We start from the raw sequence: 11,732 nt of genomic DNA on the forward strand, positions 1-11,732 counted from the left end.
ATACACTCACATACACTCACTTACACTCAAGGGCATAGAAATATAATTATTAATTATTGTATTTTCTCACTACAATCTGTCTTGCTCAGCCACTCAGTTTGTAAGGACAGTCTTATCTAGGCAGCTTTATACATGTGCCATATTCAATCCATTTCTTGATAAATTAAAATGAACTCCAGATGATGTTCAATGCTTTAGAATCATTTTTTGTCCATCCCCTGACTTATACTTTTCAGTAACCTTTTTCTGAGTTGCTTGAAGTGTTCTTTTGTCTTCATGATGTAATGGTAGCCAGGAATACTAATTAACCAGTGACTGGACCTTCCAGACACAGGTGTCATTATACCAGACACATTCACTGCACTCAAGTAATTTCCATTTAAATAATTGTGAGACTATTAGCATCAACTGGTTGGACCTCTGTTGAATTTGGTCAGTCAGAGGGTGAATATTTAGGCAATCACTTATTGTACTTTACATATTTATGTTTGACATTACTTTGTAGAAATCTGTTTTCAGTTTGACATTGAAGCGTTTTTTGATTGTTCTGACTAAAAAGCCAAATTATATTGAGCATGATTTATATATTTAATTTTTTTAATAGAAAAAAGGCCAATATATCCTAATTAAATATTCAAACAACTAACAACCCAAGAAAAATCAAATTGCGGTACAAAAAAAAGAGATTGGTATATTCATTTTGATACCACCCATTATTTACACAAGACTCAGCATTTTAATAATGTGTTTCAGAGTGCCTTGAAATCCTTATTCAGAACAACACTACACTTACACTGTACAGACACTACAATCTTTGGCTCATATAATCCTCTACCAGTACCTCAACCCAGTAATTTGCATCTGCAGCATTAAACTCAACAACAGAAGGTGGCCAGGTCACATTGGATGCTCATATGAAACTTTCTTGCTTTTTTTTTCTTGGGAAGCAATGTCTCCATACCACAAATCAAACTAATTGGAAAGTTGACCTTTCTCTTGCTTAGAATAGCTTATTCAGCGGCTTTTTGGAAGCCACACTGTTAAACACTCATGGTCCAGCTGAACCCTGGCTGACTAGAAGAGGAGAAGAGGATACACCTGTGTTTAAAACAAGTGTTGCATTAAACCTTATGCATAGGGGCAGACATAGAAGTGCTTGAAGCTCAAACGTATGATCCACAGACATCCTCCGCTGGAATTTCTGCTGATCAGATACATATCGGCACTATTTCCAAGCCATTGTTAAGAACAATTTAAAAATTCAAAACAAGTCTTTGTACAATTATAGAGTCAACATAATTTTAACATGTAATTGATCAGTGCCCTCATCATTTTGAAACCATAATAGCCTACTTTTTGAAAATCAATAGTTTTCACCTGTCTGATGTTTATCTGAAGTGAAATAACATAGTTATGACAGGAATTTTGTGTAAAAGTAAAAAGCTAACAGAAACATTAATACTGACATTAATACGAACTACAATGTTAAACTGTACTTCTTCACACTTTAATGTGTGTATAAGTAGTAGACATATACAATGGTTTGTTTTTGTCAGTTTGGCTACAAGGATGTTTTGATTATCAGAGTCAGTTTATTTGTTATCATCTAATTCTTTTTGATTTTATCTATCATAATACTCAGCAGCCACATACTTCTTTACCAGCCTGAAAGATCAGGGCCTCTGGGGAAACATTCTGGGTTAAGTTATGTTAGCCACCCCTTGCTCTGTCTGTGCTTGTGCATGTGGAACATATTTTGGAAACATATGAACTTTCCTTGTATGAAGGTGGTACCTTAATCATTAATTTCAATGGATATCTGGGAGGTTAACACAGCCACTGACTTGTCACCAGTAAAATGCATGTTTTATCCTATTCCGGAGGAGAGTTCAAAACAGGGCCAGATTTCCTCCTATTTACTCTTTGTACCCTTTTTTAAGTAGCAGCGTGACAAAACATTTAGAAAAGCTCAAACTATTTTTGTATCATACCTGGGATTACATTTTTTGGATCACAGACATATTCTTTAACACTGGAATAAACCACACTCAGAAAGCAATAAAAGAGTGGGTAAAAGTCGTGAACAGCAGCAGATAATGATTGAAAAGTTTACCTGACAAAAGGTTGACCAGCAGATGTCACTGCACACATTAAGTAGGCTATTCATGGACACCTCCCATGTAATAACGGGACAAATGACGTCGTAAAAAGTAGGCAATAAACTCCTACACCAAGAGGATGGGGGTGGGTCATCTTGCCAACATAATGCTTCTAGTAAACTCCAGCCAAACATTGTGGAAAGAAACATGCCTGTTGGTTAATTTAGCTCTTTGTGTCGTGTCAGACTTACTACATATCCCACGACTCTCAGTTATGAACGCCCACCAAGGCTCTACGATGGTTTTAGATTCTGTCCAATTGTTATTTAGATTGTTATGATTGACATACGATTCAAGAGCTGCCATTGGTTTCTATGCGGTTTCCAGGAAGTAAACGCCACAGTCCTAACCACCTCCTACATGTGAGCTCCATCGATAGCACCACGCGCGGCGTGTGGAGGAGCGAGAAACCGGTCGGGAAGGCAACGTCACTCCTCGCACCACCGACTCGACGTAGTGCAGCGGACAGACAGCGGAGCGGAGCGGCGTTGTCCGAGGCAGGTACGGTACCGTTCCATTTTGTACCAACAATATTCAGTCGGAAAAGTTGATACTTGGGTTATTCCAGGAGACCGGGGGAAAGTAGGTCGTATTAGATAAGAACAGGGTGGACGCTAGGGCCTGGCAGACTGTAGGCCTGTTATTCTCCGCGCACTGTACTGACAGAGGCAGCCCGGGCTGAGTCTTTTCCTCACGGTCAGTCCAGCTGCCAGAACTGGTCAGGTGCCTTAACGGACACCGAGCCACTAGTTTGGAGAGGTACATTGTCTATCTGGACTGGATTAATAATTTTTCCGACTATCAAGACTGGGATTTCTGGTAATTCTGGTTAGAGGAAGGTTTACCTAATGTGTTACCGCTTCTTTTTACGCTTTTGCAGGTGCTGAAGCGATTACAGCAGAAAGATGGCGGACGACCCCAGCGCGGCTGACAGGAACGTGGAGATATGGAAAATCAAGAAGCTGATCAAAAGTTTGGAAGCTGCCCGTGGGTACGTGGTCGATGTAAACTGTGTGTCGATGACACGGACAGGCTAGTCGTTCTTTGGTTTATGGCTCCGGTTGATGGTGTGAATGTTGACCGCCGCAACAGCTGGAGATGGGATAAGAGGGGCCGAATTTGGGAGTGGTTAGCTTAGCGTAGCTAACTTTGCTTACCGTTACTTTTGCTGCTTGCTAGCGTGCTAACCGCTAAAGGCTAGCTTAAACTGTTGGCGCATTTACCTTGTCTGGTGGTTAAAAATACTAAGTTAATTTGGACAAGTGTTGGGTGTGAATCTTATTCTTGTTTGTGTAACGAATGACATTATGTAGAATGACGATTTAGGTACTGAAAAGGGAAAACCTTAGTAAGGTTTACTTTAGCGGCGATGCTAACAAGACCCGCTAATAGACGTCATCTGTGGAAAGAGGCCGCCATGGGTGTCTTTAACAAGAAAGCACGTTGATGTGAAAGGAAGGCCGGTTAGCATACAGTTGGGCTTCCACATGATCCGACAGATTAATGCTAAGACTCTAACTGACGTTTACAGGCCCTTTGTTCGTGTAGATAATGTGACAGAGCTTCTTATTCCCCGTAGTCTTCTCATCCAGCTACCTCATGGCAGCCGGGCTTCTCTGTTACATTCAAACATTACAGGCTACTTCATGGTCAATGGACAGTATTACGAAAGTGCATTTGGCCTTTCATAAAACACGACGTGTTAAATGTGGGCGTTGTTGTATTGGCTGACAGCTTTCTCTGCGTCAGCTTGCTGTATAGTGCTGCGGATTTTTGCTGCCTGTGCTCCATCGCCTGCCATGTCACAGTTGACCATTTGCCCTATATTCATCCAGCTGCTGCTACCTGCCTTCCTGTGTGTGTGAGAGCAGTGTCAGCCTGTACTGGCATGCTTTGTCTGTTGAGAGGTAGTGAATAGAGACAGTTTAGAGGGGAACAACTCAGTCGTCAGCCTCAAGGGCAGAGATTGTGTACCGTGTAGCTATAAGCCCACCCTGTTTGTCCCTCAACCTTTTAAACCCGGTCAAGGTGATATTTTGCAATAGGAGGTTATGTGTTTACAGAAACAGATCAGATAAAACTGCTGTGCCATCACAAAAGTAATAAAATGAAAGGGGTTCAAGTTCCAAATAATCAAGGTTGATTATGGTGAGTGTAAATCACACCTATGATGTCAGTGTCATTTTGACACTGATTTGAGTAACATTTTTGTGTTCAGACTGCGATGGAGTATCTGTGATAAAGCACCAGTGTTAATAATGTTAGACATTGCACCTTAAGCGACTTTTGCCTAAGTTCACCTCAGTGTCAAAGCATTAATGTTAATCTCTCTCTTGCATGCTCTTTTTCTCTAGTAATGGCACCAGTATGATCTCACTGATCATCCCTCCTAAGGACCAGATATCCAGAGTGGCCAAGATGTTGGCGGATGAGTTTGGCACTGCATCTAACATCAAGAGCCGAGTTAACAGGCTCTCTGTTCTCGGGGCCATCACCTCTGTACAGCAAAGACTAAAACTCTACAATAAGGGTATGTTTATTATTAGAACTCCGATAGCTCAAGTAAACAGTCTGTGCAACTGGTATCTTGTTTTTGTAACAGAGTATTTTGTAGAATTTACTGATGGTGGGATATAACTCAAGTTGTATAAGATATGTTTTGTGTACAATGTTATTAAAATGTAAAGTTTTGCAGTTACTGCAGGTCTGAACTTAAGTGGAAATCTCATAAATGTATCTGTCATCGTTCTTAGCATGTTTGTAGGATGAACTATACGCTATCTTTACGCTTTAGGCCAGCCAGTATTATGGGGACGAATGTGTATCTGCCAAAGTTCATCTAGTAGGTTGGAGTTATCAAGTAGCTAGGCAGAGGTTGGGAAAAGCTGGGTTTTATCCGTATGTTAAGTGTCTGTGCACACATTTAATCGTGAATTGAATATGTGCTTACTTTTTAAAAACTTGGCTACAGAAACAGATGTAAGATATCTTTGAAAGTTTAGTGATGCTTGCTTCTTCCTCCTTACTAAATTGATCATTTTGTTTTATTATAACCTTTTTGTTTAATCTGCTTGCCCCTGACTTTTCTCTCTTGGCAGTGCCACCAAATGGTTTGGTTGTGTACTGTGGCACCATTGTGACGGAGGAAGGCAAGGAGAAAAAAGTCAATATAGACTTTGAGCCTTTTAAGCCAATCAACACCTCCCTGTACCTTTGTGACAACAAGTTCCACACCGAGGTAAGTGATTTTCTTGGTTTCTGTGGCTATTTTGATAATAGATCATTTCATTTTTAAGACTCTTGGTATTATACTCTGTCACATTCTTATTCACAATTATTACTTCACTCTCCACTAACACAGGCATTGACAGCCCTGCTCTCTGATGACAGTAAGTTTGGCTTTATTGTCATCGATGGTAGTGGGGCACTGTTTGGCACACTGCAGGGCAATACCAGAGAGGTGCTACACAAGTTCACTGTGGACCTACCCAAGAAGCATGGTACTAATTAACACAAAACTTCAGTTTTGACATTTTTCTATCACACCAATGGATACATATAAGTAATCTATTTACTTTCAATCTGTGTGTGTGTAATTCTTTTTTTTTTTCTTTTTACCTGTGAGGCATTTTAAAAGTTATATCTCTGGCCATTTTTTCTCTCAGGCAGAGGAGGACAGTCTGCTTTGCGTTTTGCTCGTCTGAGAATGGAGAAGAGACACAACTATGTGAGAAAAGTGGCTGAGACAGCTGTCCAGCTCTTTGTGTCCAACGATAAAGTTAATGTGGCAGGAATGGTCTTGGCTGGATCTGCGGACTTCAAGACAGAGCTCAGCCAATCCGACATGTTTGACCCAGTAAGTCTAAGTTTTGTGTATCTTGTGTAACAAATTATTACGTGCTGATTTAGAATGTTAATGAATCACAAAATACACTATTAAGCAATACTGAATTCCAGTTTACCAGAAGTAAATTGCACTTAAAAACTTTTAAAAAGTGTTGTGCTTTTGAATACAAGTACATTCAATTTACTATTTTGATTAAAAGAATGATGATGGCACTTATTCAGAAGTGGTATGTTACGCATTTAGCTCTTTGTAAAGAATTACATAGTTTCCACACTCTGTCAAATTCATAGGATTGGTCAGTGTTTAAAATTTGTAAATCCCTTTTCACCTCAGTCTTGGTAGTGAGGTAGTGAAGCCACTGCTGCTTTCCTTAGTGTCCTTTTTTAAGAGTAACACAAGAATTGTCATCAGTTACAAAGTGGTAAGAAAAGGGGTTATGTGTTCTCAAAGATACAAGCTGTGAGTTTTTTTTCCCCAAAAAGGAGTGCCTCCATTAACTGATTGATGTCCAGTTTTGTAGCATCTGACCCCAAGCAAATTTCTGCCTGTTACTGCAAGCAAAATGAGACCGCAGCCACACATAACACCTGCTGAAGGAACATTATGTTGCCCAGCCCTTCTTAAAGGTCTTTAAACCTTGTATAAGCTTAAAACAGCCCTAGCATAAGGAGCAGTATCTTTCTCAACATTCATTTGAGTACGATCCTTATTTAAGCCTGATTTATGCTTCTGCGTCGTTATGCTGTTGACGCGATGCAGAAGCATAAATCAGGCTTTAGTGCTATATAATTTTGGCTTGTTTTTGCCAAAACATTATCTTTACATCAACTGTACACTTTATATTTTATAAGACACATTCCTGAACCAAATATTACAATAGATGTGAATCTGACTTTTTAGTCAGATATCATGTCTGACATCCTGCAGCCCTACTGACAACAAAACCTGTACAACTGTGCGTCACTATTTTATGTTTTTTTCCCTAGCCTTTGCCGTCATTCATCTAAGCTTATGGCCTATCTTTGGTGTAGAGATTCAAGTAGTTTGACTGTTAAGCTGCTTGTTCTGAAGGGAAATTGGATTTATATATTAAGCATTGTCCAAATCATAATACTTTATATATGTGTACATGTATTTCTGTAGTATATTTCACACAGTTTGTTTGTTTGTGTCTTGCAGAGGTTACAGGCCAAGGTTCTGAAGTTGGTGGACATCTCATACGGAGGAGAGAATGGTTTCAACCAGGCTATTGAGCTCTCAGCAGAGGTTCTCTCTAATGTCAAGTTCATCCAGGAGAAGAAGCTCATAGGTAAGTTGTCCAGTTGAATATAGGAATAAATATTTTTAGATGTTGCCCACAACAACTTGAGGACTTGAGTGTTTCTGTAAATGAAGAGATTGTCCATCTGTACAGGGCGGTACTTCGATGAGATCAGTCAGGACACAGGGAAGTACTGTTTCGGTGTTGAGGACACACTCAAAGCCCTGGAGATGGGAGCTGTGGAGATTCTCATAGTCTATGAGAACTTAGACACAATGCGTTACATTCTCCGTGTGCACGGTGCCGAGAGCAACGGAGCAGAGAATGGTAATAAATCTGTATATATTACATTTCTCAGAAACAAGACCATTAATAGCATGTTATGATGTTTTAATCTTAATATCTGTCCTTGCATTTAATCAGACGAGAAGACTTTATACTTAACGCCAGAGCAAGAGAAAGACAAGTCTCACTTCACAGATAAGGAGGTGAGTGAATCCAAGTGAAGGCTCATTCTCAGATTTAGGTTAGGCCCATTACGCATGTGTTCTGACTCTGATTGTGTTTCTAGACAGGGCAGGAACACGAGCTGATCGAGAGCATGCCACTGCTGGAGTGGTTTGCCAATAACTACAAGAAATTTGGAGCCACGCTGGAGATAGTCACAGACAAGAGCCAGGAAGGTTCCCAGTTTGTCAAGGGCTTTGGCGGCATTGGGGGTAAGCACACTGTCAATGACAGTGAAAGTGTACATTCATAACTTCTCCTACATGTCAGTGAGCTAGTTTGAGTGTCTGTGTTTTCTCGTGTTCCCTCCATGCATAAGAGCAAAACATGGAGGACACCAAGAGAAGGTTTTCCTTTTATGATCCAGAATCTCTCTCCCCTTCTTCAACCTCGGATGGTGAAGAAAATAAAACGAGCCCCAAAATTGTTTTCTAGATACTGGCACAATAAAAATGTCAAGTAACTTTGCAGGATGACATGCTGCAGGCAGCATTCAGGGTGCTCAGTCTAAATTAATTTATGCTTGTATCAGCAACAATAAGGACATTGATAGCCAGTATGGTATGTTTGCGAGAATGTCACAGCTTATTTATAATTGTTGGCTTAATTACATGAACTGAAGATGAAAATCTATAAATAGCAGTCTATGTTTGGGAAATTTGTGCTCAGAAGATTCCCTCTTAGACCATGCAGAAAAAAGTATTGGACACATTTGGTACGGTGGGGGCAAACAGACTGGATTCTGAAGGTTACTCTGCTGCATTATCTCCTTGCAATGTCCTCTTTGTGCACAAAACTTCCAAACTGTCCCTTTATATCTAAAGAATCAAATTATTTTTCTAACACTTATTCATACAAAAGAGTACCAAAAATTAGTCTTGCCAATGTCTTTGACTTTTGTGTGACTTGTTAAATCAGAATGTCCAAAATATCATGTAATTTAACATAAATCATTCAAAATTCAGTCACACAGTGCAAGGGCAGTGCAAGGCAAGGTTGTTATGATTAACTAAAACTAAATAACTAAAATTCAAAAATCATTTTAGTTAACTGAAACTATATAAAAACTAAGCTTTACAAAAAAAAAACAAAAAACAAGCTAGAACTGTGTTGTGCGCTTACAAAACTAACTAACTAAAATAAAATAAAAAATGGAGACAGAATATCCTTAGTTTTAGACTTTGACACAACTATACTGACTGGCACCGACACCCAAGTCTGGGGATTGTAAAATTGTCTGATCTGATTAGTTAAGACGTCACATAGTGGTAGTTTTATGTCTGGTGTTGTAATCATACCTTATCATTAAGTAAATAAAATGATAAGTGAAGAGTTGCCTGTTTTAACATGTTTTTGAAAATGTATGACGGTCACTCAGCCCTGACATCTATCCATAATAACCTCAAACTAACACTAAAACTAATAAAATCTAAACTAAAAAGATGCATTTTTGCTAAATAAAAACTAAAACCAACAGTCCAAACTAATAAAAACTAAACTAAAATCTAACACAGAAAGTGAAAACAAAAAAAAAAAACTAGAAAAGCACTCGGAGAGTGTACACCTCTGCCATTAGCCCTATCTCCCAATAGTAAAGAATCCTTTAAAGAATTCCTGGATCCATACAGTGATCCGGATCACTGCCATAATCTAATCAGTTCTTCCTTATACCATTTGTGACATTTCCTGAAAATTTCATCAAAATCTGTCCATAACTTTTTGAGTTATGTTGCTAACTAACAAACCCATCCGATCACTTAACCTCCTTGGTGGAGGTAATAAGAACTAATGAAAAATCAAAAACTTTTATTACCTTGGTGCAAGGTACTCCACAGGGGAGCAAAAAGAGATTAGCATAAGGTAGAATGATCAGAAGGATTTAGAGGATAATGTACAACGATATAACGAGTATAGTAATACAGTTTGAGATTGTGATAAACATAGTAAAATACAAGAAATTATACACAAATTACTGCACATATAAATGAATACATCGCTAAAATGTTAATAGAACCTAAAAAAATAAAATAAAATTACAAAATACAGGAAATCACATCAAATTTTAATGGTAGTTATTAAAATGCCATAAGTTATTGATGATGATTAACAAATGTTAATACTTAAACATGATGTAAATCCAAGAATGTTAATGTAGAATTAGAATAGGTTGATCGGGATAATAAACTAAGTAAATTGAAAGGATTACAAAACAGCAGGGTACCAGTTTTAGTTGGTTCATCTCAAATTAATCTTCTTGCTGCACATGATCAAACCAAACATTCCACACACTGAAAAGTCACTTCATTACCCTTGTTAATGTGTCATCTCTATTCCTCAGGTATCTTGCGGTACAGGGTGGACTTCCAGGGCATGGAGTACCAAGGAGAGGACGATGAGTTCTTTGATTTGGATGACTACTAGGTAGTCGGGGACTGATACTGGGAGAAAAAAGAAAAGCAAAGGAATGAATGAAGAAATGAGGAAAGAAAAATGCCACCTCTCTTGCAGCAAGTGAGAGGTGCAACTGTGTTGACCATAAATATGACAGACACACCTTCCAATTTACCTGTTGTGCACACACACTTTCACATACATTTCGTCTGTACACAAGACAAAGTACATCACACAGGCTGAAGAGGAGTGAGATTTTCTTTCATCCAGAGAGGGAGAAAGCCCTTCCTGAATAAATCCCTGCCTTAGAGTGCTGGTTCCTTCCCCTAGTTGGATTGGACTCGACTCATTTTTGTTCTTTTTTTTTCTCTTTTCTCCTCCCCTCCATTTTGAATGAACACAACAGCAAGTTCCCAGATTCCTCTCTGCACCCTACCCTGTCCGAAGATGAGCTTTGGACTTACTCCTTGCATACAGAAAATATATTTTCCTTTCTTGCCTCATCATAGCCCTATCCTACATCTCTCTCCTCCCTTCTATGCTTTCTCAATGTTTTTTTTTCTTTCTTTTTTTTTTTTTTTGCATTTCATTTTTTTACTGGTAACTGCTGCTGTTGTATTTTATGAGAGTGGGGGATTTTTTTTACCTGGGTTTCTGTAGAGAAAGGGGGACAAAGTATTAAATTTGAACTGCTGAAAACCATTGCTACCTCCTCATCTGCTGTGGTCTCAATCATGTGCTGTGTCTGTCTCATTCCTGGAAGAATTGAACTTTTCTCTGTTTTCCTGACACCAAATGAAAATATTGTGATAGTCATTTGTGAGAGTGTGCCTGGCTGGGTTATAGAGATTTTGTTGTGAGCAAAGCAATTTAGAATTCACTCACTTAAATCTAAAATGAGTATAAAATTTATAAATTATGGTTTTCTGATCTTCGGGATGCAGCAAAATATTCATTTAGGTCTCTAGTTGTAAGCTAAATGACCTAATTTAAAAACAAAAAAAATCTGAGCATCTTTAATGATTACACTTAGGCAACATTTGATTTCTTGTAAGTAGATTTTTGTGCAGCTATGGATGCAGTCCTGATACTTGTGATAGCCTGCTTGATTACCAAATTGAGGTTTTGAATGCCTCCATGGCAAAGTTGAGTTTTTAATTATGAGTGTTCATCCATATTCAGTTGTGCACTGAAATTGTGATGACAGGAGAACAATTCAGGGAGCGACAAGCTAAAGAATTAAAACTGCAGAACAGAAGTTTTGTGTTGATTCCTCAGGGTACTCCTTGGGTATGAAGAAACAGTCTTCATGATATGACATCAGTGCTTGTCTTGTTTCAAAAACGTAAAGCATTTGAAACATTCAGAAAAGCGTTCAGGGATGTCAGTGACTGAGGCACTACATTAATGTGAACGTCAGTCATTTTTACTTTGTGGGAATAGTGGAGAGACCTCTACAAAAGGTGATCTGAGGTAAAGATTGATCATATAGACTGTGAGGGGAATGCACGGTGTACCAGGCTTCTGAATGGCAATGTTAATTCATGCAGTTCAGGTCTGTAAGTAT

General features: G+C 38.8%; 1 protein-coding gene across 2 annotated transcripts; it reads left to right on the forward strand.

The window, feature by feature from the left end:
• The first annotated feature begins 2,503 nt into the window (after positions 1–2,503).
• On the forward strand, positions 2,504–10,867 carry etf1a (eukaryotic translation termination factor 1a). Of its 2 annotated transcripts, none has more exons than XM_041796804.1 (11): positions 2,504–2,660; positions 3,040–3,150; positions 4,514–4,689; positions 5,258–5,397; positions 5,521–5,659; positions 5,825–6,015; positions 7,186–7,315; positions 7,421–7,594; positions 7,691–7,755; positions 7,839–7,986; positions 10,113–10,867. In XM_041796804.1, exons 2-11 carry the CDS (start codon positions 3,065–3,067, stop codon positions 10,193–10,195), a joined length of 1,332 nt encoding a protein of 443 aa, XP_041652738.1. In that variant the 5' UTR covers positions 2,504–2,660; positions 3,040–3,064; the 3' UTR covers positions 10,196–10,867. The 2 variants fall into 2 exon arrangements, with proteins under 2 accessions (XP_041652738.1, XP_041652739.1); XM_041796805.1 differs by lacking the exon at positions 2,504–2,660 and adding an exon at positions 2,785–2,918.
• The last annotated feature ends 865 nt before the right edge of the window (positions 10,868–11,732 follow it).

The sequence above is a fragment of the Cheilinus undulatus genome, linkage group 10, assembly GCF_018320785.1.
Source record: "Cheilinus undulatus linkage group 10, ASM1832078v1, whole genome shotgun sequence".
NCBI classification, from domain to species: Eukaryota; Metazoa; Chordata; class Actinopteri; order Labriformes; family Labridae; genus Cheilinus; species Cheilinus undulatus.

Bases quoted from the DNA above. Each gene is read 5' to 3' on its own strand.
- etf1a (XM_041796804.1), top strand. From the start codon at position 3,065: ATGGCGGACGACCCCAGCGCGGCTGACAGGAACGTGGAGATATGGAAA. The intron at 3,151-4,513 runs GTACGTGGTCGA...CTTTTTCTCTAG, and splicing joins AGTTTGGAAGCTGCCCGTGG to TAATGGCACCAGTATGATCT. The intron at 7,987-10,112 runs GTAAGCACACTG...TCTATTCCTCAG, and splicing joins GGGCTTTGGCGGCATTGGGG to GTATCTTGCGGTACAGGGTG.